Source organism: Saccoglossus kowalevskii, chromosome 4 (assembly GCF_978046115.1).
Source record: "Saccoglossus kowalevskii chromosome 4, keSacKowa6.1, whole genome shotgun sequence".
Taxonomy (NCBI): domain Eukaryota; kingdom Metazoa; phylum Hemichordata; class Enteropneusta; family Harrimaniidae; genus Saccoglossus; species Saccoglossus kowalevskii.
The window spans coordinates 12,010,826-12,025,008 of NC_140644.1; the positions used below are offsets into that span (position 1 = coordinate 12,010,826).

A 14,183-nucleotide genomic window follows, 5' to 3' on the forward strand; every position below is an offset into this window, starting at 1 on the left:
GTATTTATTAATGTCACCATTGTAAAGAAGATTTTTAGGCGTTTAATTGTGACAACCATGTATGTTAATTTGGAAACTTACTTGGAGTGTTATTAAAGTTAAACTAATATTAATGATTTCAAGTAACAGAAACTATAAACAATAACGGAATTATAGGCTGCAAAAAGAATGAGTTCAAAGATTTGCAGACACAGTGATACCGTAATGGAAGTGACACCCACACTTGTAGGGTTGTAATTCATTGATATATCCATTGTGTGAACCTGAATGTCAAACACAACACTCATATTTACATCTCTGTATTTTTCATGACCTTGCAGTGGTGTGTGAAAATACTTTTGTGAAAATATTATATTTAAGAATATAATATTATATATGAGAAAAACAAAATTTTAAAATTGTGTGTAAAATAATCTGAATTAATTAAGACTTTTAAATTATTTAACAGAGATATTAACTTTTTGGTCTACTTTTTAATCTTTGTAATTTAAATACGTGAGGAGTCGTATACATATATATTGTTTTCTTGCAGGGGGGCGTAAGCGTAACATTCCATTCCGTCGCCAGCGTATGGAAATAGACGGCACAGTTCCAGCGACTGATAGCACGCTACTGTCATCAACTCAATCGCAAGGTGAAGATCCGTACGTGGCAGATCTTATCCGGGTAGCTGACACTAGAATTGACGCTTTGCAGAAAGATGTTGATAAGCTAAAAATAGAAGATGAGAAGTCGAAACGGACCGTCAGAAGTCTTAAGAAACAGGTTAGTTAACCATTTATTGTTGTCGTCCGAGTGGATATCGCTTGTTCACAAACATTTATGTTTTGGTTTACTTTCTGACAAATGTGCAGTGAGTTTTCAGGTTCTGATTAACTCTGATGTTAAAATATATGGCAATTTTTAAGGCTTTCTCACAATTTTGAAATTTCTCATTTCCATATAGTTGCAAACTAGTCTGCGTCTGTCCCACTTTCTTTAGTTTTCTTTATGCAGTTGGTGGTCTGATTCATTGTCTCTACTGGTCAGTATCTATGTCCTCTGCCAAAGGTGACACTGACCATGGACTCCTTTTTACTCATTGTCGAAACGTTGTGTAATCGTTCCCTGCTGAGAGTAGAGTGTTTAGGTATGACAACAGGTTGCCCATGGATATAATGCTATAGAAGGCAAGGCATAGTAAATCATTCACGCTATTTATTTGTTGTGCCTCAGGGTTTCAACTAACTAAGCGTATTTCACTTTATCTCATATATCTCCTTGTGTATTTGTGAGAGGGATGATACTTATATTTACTTGTTTAGGCCAGATTTTTATTTTCCCTTGTTTCGCGAACCCGCCGAATGAACAGAAGCCAAAAATGAAATAAAAATAAAATTTTATTTCAGTGTATTTTCTCGCGCCCGCCGACTTGTGAGTGCAAAAAATTGCTAAAAAAAATTATTTTTATCTTCATTTTTTTTCCGCTTGCCGCCTAACAAATCCAAGTTGCATTTTCATGGGATTATCATGATCAAAGTACCGAAGTTTCGCACAGATCTATACTTTATGCGCGTTAGTTGACAGTGAATCTCGGTATTAACCTCTCTGCGTACTGCTTGAGACTACTAGGCGAACATGGCAGCGGCGTGGTTTGTGGTGACAAGCCGTGAAACTCTATCGTCAAAAACCGAGAAATCCCCCATTAATGCTGAAAATTGTGCCACAATTGGCAACAATAAAATTTTATTTCAGTTCTACTCTCCGATTAATGATCTCACGTACAATTCTTTGAGAATCCCACAAATCTAATGAAAAAGAAGAATTAGTTTGTTTTTTTCGCCCTCCTCAACAAAATTGACTTATAAAAACTCAAGAAACCAGGAATAAAAAAAGTCTGGCCTTACTCATAGAAGTAGTCATGTTGAGACTTTACAAATATTTGCTCTGTTAGTAGCATATATGCTTTCTGTAAATGACACAGGTCTTTCTATTTACAAACAGAAATGAATCAATTTTAATGATTCGAGCTTACAATAAATGCATTTTTTGGTTAATGTTAATGTATTAGAGATGCACTTCCAATGGAACCAATATGGTACATGTACTATGTTTGCTCTATTAGAAGCGCATCTCCAATAGAATTGTTATGCTTCTTATTTACATAAGTACATGTGCTACTAACAGAGCAAATACGGTGTTTGTTTTTGATTATAAAATCTTCATGTGAAGACAAGTCTTTGTCTTAATTTAATATCAACTTCTCCAATCTTGTGTTGCTAACCATCTTTTTTATCTACACCACCAACATCTGTCAGTTGTCTGGCATATGTGTATACATGTACATACTTCATGAACTTCTGTTGTTTCGAAGGTTGTGTCGAGAAATTTTGTCAGAATGTGTGTCCTCTTCTGTTTATACTTTTATTTTACTTGTATAGAATATTTGCATATGTTCTGTAGATATTTTTTCTGAAATGCACTTGAAGGCAAGAACAAAAAAAAGCAAAAATAATGTACATCTGTGTGTTCAAAACTAGGAGACAGTTCCCAGTTACATGTACTTCCTCTTGGTATATTAGTCTAATAATGGAAACAAATTTAGAGAGATAATATTTATTTCACTGTTAAATTTGCTTTGTTTTCTTATCTGTTTGTGTAGTTGATATATCATAGTTCTTTCAAACACAATAATGACAGCAAATGATAAACATAGCACACTGTCATAACTATAAATACATTTGTAACCATCACAAAAAAGCTTAAACTATGATCAAGCTGACACAGTTTAATATTATGTATTTACCAACATTTCTGTAAATCAAATGTAAACCTGGCTTTTATCCGTTCTCTAAAAACTACCTACATGTATTTGCTATCAAAGTAAGCTTTCATGTTTTCTGTAAACCTTGTATGCATCCCGTCATTGTGATATGGTGTTTTATTACAATCCAGTTGTAATTAGTTGGCTAGGATATGCTATTCTATGAATGTTATTTATGACTTCAGATAAAAAGATTTATTGTAACTAACCAAAAATTTATTTTTATTAATCAAATTATCAGAGCATTAGTCATAGCAGTTAACATATTAAAAGCAAATGTACGTAAATAAAAAATTGCATTTATAATACAATAAATGAAAATAAACAAATAAAATAAATTTGAACATGGATACACATTTGCCATTTACATTTCAAACTGCATATGTACTATTAAAACGAATATAGTATTTAAATAAATCACTGTGTGCTGAACCAAACCCCAAAATGGCAGTTACCGGTACTGTGAATTACCGAATTTTCTCTATTATAAGCATTTATGCTTACATAAAAGACAGGGGTGTAATCATATTTTAATTAAGCCAGTATATAATAACTGTTATTTTTGGTCTTTATATCTGTCTATTAAAGATGTGCTTCTAATAGAGCAAATACAGTACTTTATTTCAGCTCTAATGACAGAGGTGTAATCATATTTTAATGAAGCCAGTATATAATAACTGTTATTTTTGGTCTATATACCTGTCTATTAGAGGTGTGCTTCTAATAGAGCAAATACAGTACTTTATTTTAGCTGTAATGACTGAGGTGTAATCATATTTTAATGAAACTTCTGGTAGTATATAATAACTGCTATTTTTGGTCTATATACATGTCTATTAGAGATGTGCTTCTAATAGAGCAAATACAGTACTTTATTTTAGCTGTAATGACTGAGGTGTAATCATATTTTAATGAAACTTTCTGGTAGTATATAATAACTGCTATTTTTGGTCTATGTACATGTCTATTAGAGATGTGCTTCTAATAGAGCAAATACAGTACTTTATTTTAGCTCTAATCATGGTTCACTGTTGAGGGATGACATGTGCAACTGATTTGCGCTTTCAGGTTAATGTAAACTGCAGATTGTGGAAGAAAAAAATGTTGTACAATAATTTATTTTCACTGGTTTAACTTGCAGCCAAAACAAATTTATGAAATTTATAAAACTATAAATTCAAGCATGATTTCACAAAAATTTACTGTCAGGTTTAGAATATGTATATGTATGTGTACTTGTATGCACCGTTGCTATGTAGCAAACGGTTGTTAAAGATAACACCTGTCACTAAATGTTAATTGAACTCTATACCAGTTGAGTGTGTTTGTTTTTGGAGAGTAAAGGGGTGGTAGTATACATAAAAGGTGTGGAATTTTGTATGCGTTGCAATTTTGAATATTATGCTGGTTAATAATTATATTTTAATGATGTTTCCAGCCCTAAACTATGCCAAAACTTAACCCTTGCAGTTTTTAACCCCCACCCCAACCTTGTCTTGTGTTTTATGTAAAATATTTATATGACTATCATGCACCCTTATGCTATATTAACATTTAATCATCAGCCAAGAGACATTGTAATAGAAATATGGGAGCTTTTGCTTTCCTAACATTTAACAAATTACCGAAAAATCTGTATTAGAAGCCGCATCCCTAACAGAAGTCGCACCTATTTTTTTTAAACAATTAAACCAAAAATTCATTGTTTCTCATATGTGTAGATGCTCTAATAGAAGCCGCATCCCCTCTGTTGCATTGTACCATTTTAATAGAATTCGCAGCCTCTAATACAGATTTTACAGTAATATCCTACACAGTATTACCAAATTCCCACTAAACACGTACACTACTAGTAGAGCGAATACAGGTACACTGATACCAGACACTGTGACCCTGTACCAGCATCTCTGTATGTTACTGGGTTTTACATTACACACTTTAACTTAACTAACTTTTGTAGTACATCACTGGGTTAATTCCCGCGAAAATTCTCACAAGAAAGGTATGGTTCAGTGCCTTATCTCAGGAGAGTATGACAACAGGTGTAAGCAATTAATACTCTTCTTATGCCTAGTTGATTGCTTTTGTGGGAGAGAATAATATTTTATGGATTTGGTGGAAATGTGTCACGTAGTTGATAAAAACGCCATGTGTGCTGTATGTATTCACATTATCACGGATACAGCACGTCTGTTCAGTTTTACGCCAATCACATACAACTTTTAAACTTGTTGGGTCAACACATTTGGTGTTTGGTGTAATACGTTCCTTGTTTTGCTTGGAATGTATTATGAAAATGAGGGAAGATAGTAATCGACCATAAAAGGGAAATATGGCAATGTTTGTTGTTTTTGATCGATGCTAAGGTCTTCTATAGAGAGAACTGAAGATACTTTGAATTGTTAGATGTTAATTCTGAAATAAAAATACTGCGTAAGAAAAACATCTCTCATAGAATTTGACATACCGTAAAATACTTTATTTCCGCTATTTTTGATGAAAAGATGTTTACATTCAACTCATCATAAATCGGTGAAAATAAATTCTATACAAAACACCCAAAAAGTCTTCGAAAGTATTTTACAGTAAACTAAACATTGCATTCATTAAAATATGATTTCGTTTTGACAACAAATACAGTTCTGTCATTTACGTGAATAAAGCAAATTCGATAATTTTATCTTGAACTTTTGTTTGATACATGTATAATAATTTTATAATGCTGAGAATGCATTTTGAAATACCGTGTCTATAACATTGTATCATGATATAAAACACATTTATTAACTTTAACCCTTTAACTGAAGTCAATATAAAATTACATTTGGCTGGCAGGATAAGGATTAAACTATCCATACACTGGACTACTTCATTTTAGCCAAAATTTATTTACACTGAATTATTACCATTTTTTTGTTATACATTCGTCACTGTAATTCCACAAATTTTTCAGACCTTTCCTTTTAAAGTGAGTGATCACTCACAAGCAAATCCTAGTACAAAATCTCACCAAGAGGAGCTAAAAAAAAAATTGCCTGCCTGTTATATTTCCCTGTATACTTAACACGTTACACTTATTGTATGCTGTATCATTCAAAAGTAACACTAAAAATAAAGTTAATGTTTGCTACATATAATTTGATTAACATATATAATAAACTAAATAAATAAAATTGTCTTCGCCATAAAAACCTACCTAAATATAATCTTTTTCTCTTGATCAATTTTTCCATGAAATTTGTAAGATAGCTCCAAATGTTTATTTAATTTCTCTATATTTTTCATTAAATGTCACATATATTTCAATAATAAAATTACCTAACATTGAGTAGCATACCTAAAAATACAAATCAATTACAAATTAAAATAAAGCATGTGCAAAAATACAATGACATAACACTAAGTAGCGTACCTAATATGGAAAATCATTTACAAATTATAATCAGTATTTTACAGTTGTTTATTTTTTGTTCGCTGGTACACGTATATATGAGTTACATATTAAAAGTTGTTACAAATTCTTGTTCTGTCTGAAAAGTAAACACAGCATGTGATTTTTATATTGAAGTAGGGATTATAGTTAAATGACGGTTTGGCAACCCAGACAGTTGAACAATGGATCGGGTGTAAACGACCAGCGTGAACTCAAAACAGTTATATTGAAGTATTTTACTCAACCATGAAAGTGATACAATTATCTAACCCACCGTAAAAAAACAAAAAACAGTCAGTAGTAGACAGAAATAACCTTGTTCATTTGGATGCAAAAAAGAAATTACTTTTTGTTATTTGATTAAATAGTAATCTTCCGCAATCTAGTTTATCAAACAGAGGTCAAAAAAGAAATGCTGGGGTGCTTGTCTGAACACGCCATTTTTACCAGTATTTATCACATGCCAGTTCACAACTGTAAATTAGGCAGTCTCACACAAACATTCAATGGAATAATCTGCGTAAACAACAGGTATTGTTACTGAGGTCAATAAGTGACCCAACAACAAGATGCTTTGTCATGTAAATGTGCATTGTCATTTATTATGCTAATGCATGGCCCCATAACATGGATTGGACAATAGGCAATTGTGGGTGGGTATTGTTAAGTGATTGCGCCTTCATTCATGGGTTGGCAGCATTGTTATAAATTAAACACAGGTAGATTTTATTCCGCGGCAGGGTGTAACAGCTTCTCACTTTACATATTCAAATTACATTCTCTGCGTCAGTTGGAGTTTGAATTCATAACCCGGGGTTCCTTGTTCAGTTCATGAATGCATGCACTACGATATAGTAGGTGTATCAGAGACGCTACAATCAATTGCATATCTAACGGAGTGTAAGACGCAATGTCTTCACGGTACAGTCGCCGTTCTCGTTCGCGGCCAAGGGTGAGTGTTTTTTTAGTTTTCTAAAATAGCTGTAACTAAGTAAAATAGTTGATTTATGTTACATAGTAGTGTTCAGTCCCTCCCACTGTAGTGTTTCCCTTTAATAGTACTGGTGTATGGATGTCACTGTAAATGTACCCGAGTGCAAGGGATATCATCACGTTCAATGTTTGCCCTACTGTTGAGTCATGCAAATGTCAAATGACTTGAAGTTGAACTCAATGATTTTTTTTATTTTCTATAAATATTCGCCTCTGTACAGCAGAGGTTATACAAGGTTTGCCATGGTGGGAAGCAGACTAATACCATGGAGGTAATAAGAATTTACCTCCATGCTAATACAAATATATTTAAGCTACCACTTGCAAATACCCTTTTAACTGTTGTTTATTTGACATTGTCAAGTGTTGATCGGCTAATAAAAAGAGTACACCAGAGCGTGATGAATAAAATAATCTGTTTCCTTTTTAAGAAGGAGTCTTTGCTAACTGCCAGCTCCAAATTATATCGTGTTTACTAAGCATATTAGTGGAGTAGCGATATGTCTGAGTGAAATGCATACCACCTGCTCCAGGTTATACCACTTTAAAGTCACAAATGATAAATCTTGGTCAAATTCCAGTTGTGTTTACATATTGAAAATTTCAAAGCCAGTATAGTTTGTTTGAAGGGGATTTCGGTGAAGTGTAAAGCTTATAAGAATCAGTCTTTGTTTATTGGAAGTGGACCAAGTATTATTATCAATGGTTTATTCATTATTATTTTGGCTCTTAACTGCCTCTGATTTTTTAGATTCAAGTTACAACTAATTTATTTTACTCAGTACATCATCTAATTCTTCAGACAACTGTTTTATTTTATTTTGCTCATTTTAATTTAAAATTTTTCTGCATCAACCTTGTTTTCCCAGCTGACTCAATTATTCAATTACACTTCTTCAGCTTAGAATATTGATGGTATTATTCCACATTCAGAGTCTTGTTTTTAATTTAATATCCATAAATATATTAAACTGTTTGCATTTGCAGAGTCAAGTAGCAAGTTCTGTTATACTGTGGAATACTTTATTTTCGCTGGAATTAATTTTCGCTGAAAAGGCTTTTTGGGCATTTTGTATGGAATTTATTTTCACTGATTTTTGATGAGTTTAATGTGAAATATAGGAAAAAAAGTATATTCGCTGGATTTTATTTTCACGAAATCATCCCTTCAGCGAAAATAGCGAAAATAAAGTATTCGACAGTACTAGTAACTTCAATGGATGTTAATAATTTTACTAACATAAATCTAATAAATGTGATTGTATTGGTATTACCTGGCAAAATTAAACTCATAATTTTTTTTTATTCTATATATATTTTATAGAATAAGAATATCTGATGTAATTTGTAAATAATTATTACCCCGGTAATATGCTGTAATATTACCAAAATATTTAAATCTTACTATTTGTAAATGTGGAGGTCATCCAATTATTCATAAATACTGCTATCCATAATTTTAATTTTTTCATTCATATTTGCTGTCAGATAACATTCCTAAAATAAAGCCATTTTATTGATTTATGTGAAGATACATTGTTGCCATTTAATAAGGCAATTTGTATGATAGGAGAGGCAACATTATATTGTCAAATCTTGTTAACTAATTCTCCATATGACCTGATGTGTTTGAAGAATATTCACTAGCCTGACCTATGACCTTGATAACTCATTACTGTCATGCATCTCATTTTGTCAAATAACTGAATATGTCATTATTGTGTGAATGCCATGCATTTAATTTTAGATGTTTTATTGAGACATCCACACATTAACTGCTATTTAATGTAATATTTATGATTCAGGAAATTGATTATTTCCTTAACACTGAGGGAAATTAGTTAAAGTAGATCAATACAAGTGTTTAACCAGATCTACATTGTAACTGACCTCTATAAGGTAACCCTGGATACATGCAGTTATTAATCCCTGTTTGGACAAAGGCCAAAAACAAGGACTTATAATTTCAAACCTGTGTGTATGTGCATGCATCTGTCTGTCCATCCGCACATGTAACCCCAACATGCCTGGAATGATCACATTCAAACTATATATTGTACATTTTGTGATCTGATTCAAAATGGTCGGATGGCGGCCATTTTAGTGTTAACAATTCATTAAAATCAAACATTTCTGTCATTCGGAACCAGATCTCAGTTGTGTATTGACAGATTTTGTTAAAATTTGGTACGTAGATTAGACGTTAAGTATATGGAACCTTGATACACTTACACATTACAGAAATTGTTGCATTCGTTGTGTATTCCATATGGGTCCCCTGCAACATGTACAATGCATGTTTGTTGATTATTAGCATAAATACAGACCATGCGGTATTGCAAAATTTATTTTGGATCATTATTACGTGAATATAAAATATATGCAAACAAATGACACCAAAAGTGTGCAGCCGTACTCTGATTCTGATTATTGGACATAGATGATGGTGTTCTGAAAAAAGGTGCAGAAAAAACAGAAAAAAAGGTTGTGAGTCGCCGCTTTTGAATTGACATGCATGCTGACCAGAAACATACCCCTTTTTTCCCTCCTAATGCATGCATTTTGTATGAACAATTTACCATCAACTACTAGTATTCTACAAAATAACTATGCAATATATGTATGTATCGTATCTCTTTCAACCTCTGGCTCTGTTACTAACACATGCACTGAAGTAAATTGCAGAGGTTTCTGTGGCCAAAATAACCAATATTTTAATGTTTCAATTTAATATCATATGCAATTTTTGGTTTAAATGTGCTATTTAGAGATGCACTTTAATTAGAGCAAATATGGTATTTGAAACAAACATACAGGTTAAAAAATGCAATTATTCTCACCTGTGGTTTTGTAACGTAAATTAATTACCGATATTTTATTCTAAATCTCAATTCTTTTGAAGTTATTCAACCACTGGGAAAATGTACTCTCAATTGGCATTGTTTGGCCCAAAGCGATCAAGTGAACGCTTTAGCCATCTAGTTGGAAGAGTATATCTTGCGTCAGTCTGGGAGTTTGTTGTTACTAAGCTTGTATGGCGCTATGACAATCACCTACGATGGCAAATGATACATACAACAGTCTATGCTTAACCATTCATGAGAATTCATGCAAGACTGGCTTCAAACTCTCAATGGGTGATGCATTTCCACAAAACTCCTTAACATACCATTCTATTGTCAAACAGAATCTACAAATTGAATTTCTGATTCACATGTAGTGTGTTCCAGTATTACATTTTGTTGTCCTGTTTTAATAACAATGGTTTGTATTGTTTTTTTCTAAAACCAATGAGACATCTCACCCTACCCCAAATAACAACAACTACTGCCAGTTGTATGTTCCTAATAAAAAAAAATGACATACATGTATTGGTCATTTTGTAATTACATGTATGCACACATGTGCATTTTGTAATAAAAAACCCAAATAGTCATCAATAAGCTGAAACTAGAGGAAGATTTGAGGTTTGTTACTTTGGCCATCTGTCTTTAAGGACCCCAGTGAAATTCATTGTTCTTTTGGTTCATGTCCACTTTTTGTTGTTCACCTCTGATGTAAATTCTCTCACATAGTAAGTAAAATCTGTTTGCTACTTTTCATGGTTCCTTTGGCGTTTGCCTTACATTTTCTCTGTAATTGTGTTGACATGTGCCTTTCTTAAGGATTGATGCGCACCCTCTGTTTTGCGCAAACATTCTGTGCAACACATTTGAAGTCTTCATAGTGGCCAATACCATATAAGCATTCTGGTGTAATCTTATTTTATCAGGACTACCAGAAAATATCTGTATGAATTGTTCATCTCAGCTTATCGCTTTTAAAAATTATCCTGTTAGGAAATTAAGGTTCCCCCTCATTAAGTACTCTAAATAGTGTGGTGATCGTCAAGAAGGTGTGATCGGCGTTCTGTTACTATCACTCCCACTGTCTATACATGTTGCCCAGGGATGACACTTTTCTTATCCCTTTTGATGGAATTTGAATTCTTCTATAGCTCTGAATGGGGGAGTTTGTATGCAAGGTTGGTATGGTGTTGCTTGGGTTTACTGATCATTTATTGTGCCTCAGGGTGTTATCGCAGTGGGGTTCTAATGTAAAGACGCTCCATAGGCTGAATAACCAACGACAATCAATTATAAATTATTGTAGTATGGTGTGGTGGCATCGACCAAGTTTTATTTCTATTATATGTACTAATTCTGTGACATTGCTCGTGTATCTTAGATAACAACTTTGATCAGAATTTCAGAGTGATGAGAGGACAAGGCACCATTACCATGTCTTGAGAATCCCAGTGCTGCTGTCGAAATTTTACAATATCTGAAAAATCATTAATCAAATTGGTCTTTCATGAAATTAAAGTCTTTAACATATGTAGTAAATTGAACTAAACTCAGTCCTGATGTGTGGCTTAATCTCTATCTGATCGAGTCAATGTAAAAATACACGGGGCTGGTCCACCCGGCATCCAGGGAGATTGTGGTCAGCTGCACACTCAGCAGTGAAAAAAAATGAGTAAATACTGCCCACCTGCCAGGTTTGTGGCATTGTGTTTGGAAATATGGTGTTCAGTCAGAGGGGACGTAAAGCTGTCAGTCTTCCGTGCTGTTCCTATTATTTTGCTCGGAAATGTCAATTTAGAAGGAAGAGGTCTAAAGAAAATGCACTGGTATAGAGAAAACAAATGGGTTTCTATTGCAAACAATACTATGAAAAATGCTTCACATCAAGTATTGATTTACTAATTAAATTGTATTCAAATGGTCAGTCAAAAAGTCACAGGTGCACGATTCAGTATCCAGCTCTTGACCAGTGTTGTAGATCTTTTATCATTGACAAATTCTGTTCATAAGATTCATAAAGTAGAGTGGCACATTTGGGAGATTATTCAATTGTTTCTCATATCCCAGCACATCTCTTTGAACACTTCAGCTGGGAAGCTCTGAAATTACAAGATGCATTTATAATCTTGTCAGCTTGTCAGCTTCTGTTTTTTTTTGCACATGGTTGTATGAGTGCAACGATGTCTACTCAAACACTAGCACTTCTCACATGGTTGTATGAGTGCAACGATGTCTACTCAAACACTAGCACTTCTCACTTCACTCTACTTGATAAGTGTAAGGTTTGCTGAACACACACTCATTCACCAAAAAAAGTCAAGAGAATCCATTACCATGTGCTGAGAATGAGTGTGATGAATGCAATCTGTCTTTTCTTTCATTCTAAGATACATGTAGTTGGTTCACTGTCCTGCCCAGACCATTTTAACAGTTTAAATTTAATCTGTCTTTTCTTTCATTCTAAGATACGTGTAGTTGGTTCACTGTCCTGCCCAGACCATTTTAACAGTTTAAATTTAATCTGTCTTTTCTTTCATTCTAAGATACGTGTAGTTGGTTCACTGTCCTGCCCAGACCATTTTAACAGTTTAAATTTAATCTGTCTTTTCTTTCATTCTAAGATACGTGTAGTTGGTTCACTGTCCTGCCCAGACCATTTTAACAGTTTAAATTTAATCTGTCTTTTCTTTCATTCTAAGATACGTGTAGTTGGTTCACTGTCCTGCCCAGACCATTTTAACAGTTTAAATTTAATCTGTCTTTTCTTTCATTCTAAGATACGTGTAGTTGGTTCACTGTCCTGCCCAGACCATTTTAACAGTTTAAATTTAATCTGTCTTTTCTTTCATTCTAAGATACGTGTAGTTGGTTCACTGTCCTGCCCAGACCATTTTAACAGTTTAAATTTAATCTGTCTTTTCTTTCATTCTAAGATACGTGTAGTTGGTTCACTGTCCTGCCCAGACCATTTTAACAGTTTAAATTTAATCTGTCTTTTCTTTCATTCTAAGATACATGTAGTTGGTTCACTGTCCTGCCCAGACCATTTTAACAGTTTAAATTTAATCTGTCTTTTCTTTCATTCTAAGATACATGTAGTTGGTTCACTGTCCTGCCCAGACCATTTTAACAGTTTAAATTTAATCTGTCTTTTCTTTCATTCTAAGATACATGTAGTTGGTTCACTGTCCTGCCCAGACCATTTTAACAGTTTAAATTTAATCTGTCTTTTCTTTCATTCTAAGATACGTGTAGTTGGTTCACTGTCCTGCCCAGACCATTTTAACAGTTTAAATTTAATCTGTCTTTTCTTTCATTCTAAGATACATGTAGTTGGTTCACTGTCCTGCCCAGACCATTTTAACAGTTTAAATTTAATCTGTCTTTTCTTTCATTCTAAGATACATGTAGTTGGTTCACTGTCCTGCCCAGACCATTTTAACAGTTTAAATTTAATCTGTCTTTTCTTTCATTCTAAGATACATGTAGTTGGTTCACTGTCCTGCCCAGACCATTTTAACAGTTTAAATTTAATCTGTCTTTTCTTTCATTCTAAGATACATGTAGTTGGTTCACTGTCCTGCCCAGACCATTTTAACAGTTTAAATTTAATCTGTCTTTTCTTTCATTCTAAGATACATGTAGTTGGTTCACTGTCCTGCCCAGACCATTTTAACAGTTTAAATTTAATCTGTCTTTTCTTTCATTCTAAGATACGTGTAGTTGGTTCACTGTCCTGCCCAGACCATTTTAACAGTTTAAATTTAATCTGTCTTTTCTTTCATTCTAAGATACGTGTAGTTGGTTCACTGTCCTGCCCAGACCATTTTAACAGTTTAAATTTAATCTGTCTTTTCTTTCATTCTAAGATACGTGTAGTTGGTTCACTGTCCTGCCCAGACCATTTTAACAGTTTAAATTTAATCTGTCTTTTCTTTCATTCTAAGATACATGTAGTTGGTTCACTGTCCTGCCCAGACCATTTTAACAGTTTAAATTTAATCTGTCTTTTCTTTCATTCTAAGATACATGTAGTTGGTTCACTGTCCTGCCCAGACCATTTTAACAGTTTAAATTTAATCTGTCTTTTCTTTCATTCTAAGATACG

The 14,183-nt window shown here is 33.4% G+C and overlaps 1 protein-coding gene across 2 annotated transcripts in view; it reads left to right on the top strand.

Annotated features, from left to right (window-relative positions):
* Window positions 1-14,183, top strand: part of LOC100366913 (centrosomal protein of 135 kDa) — a 53,072-nt gene that overhangs the window by 4,821 nt on the left and 34,068 nt on the right. The window contains exon 4 of one of the 2 annotated variants that reach the window (XM_006816898.3): window positions 533-765. In XM_006816898.3, coding sequence (XP_006816961.1) covers window positions 533-765 — 233 coding nt within the window. Of the gene's footprint in view, window positions 1-532; window positions 766-7,052; window positions 7,189-14,183 lie in introns of those variants that run through there. The other variant, XM_085497780.1, reaches the window with a different exon arrangement.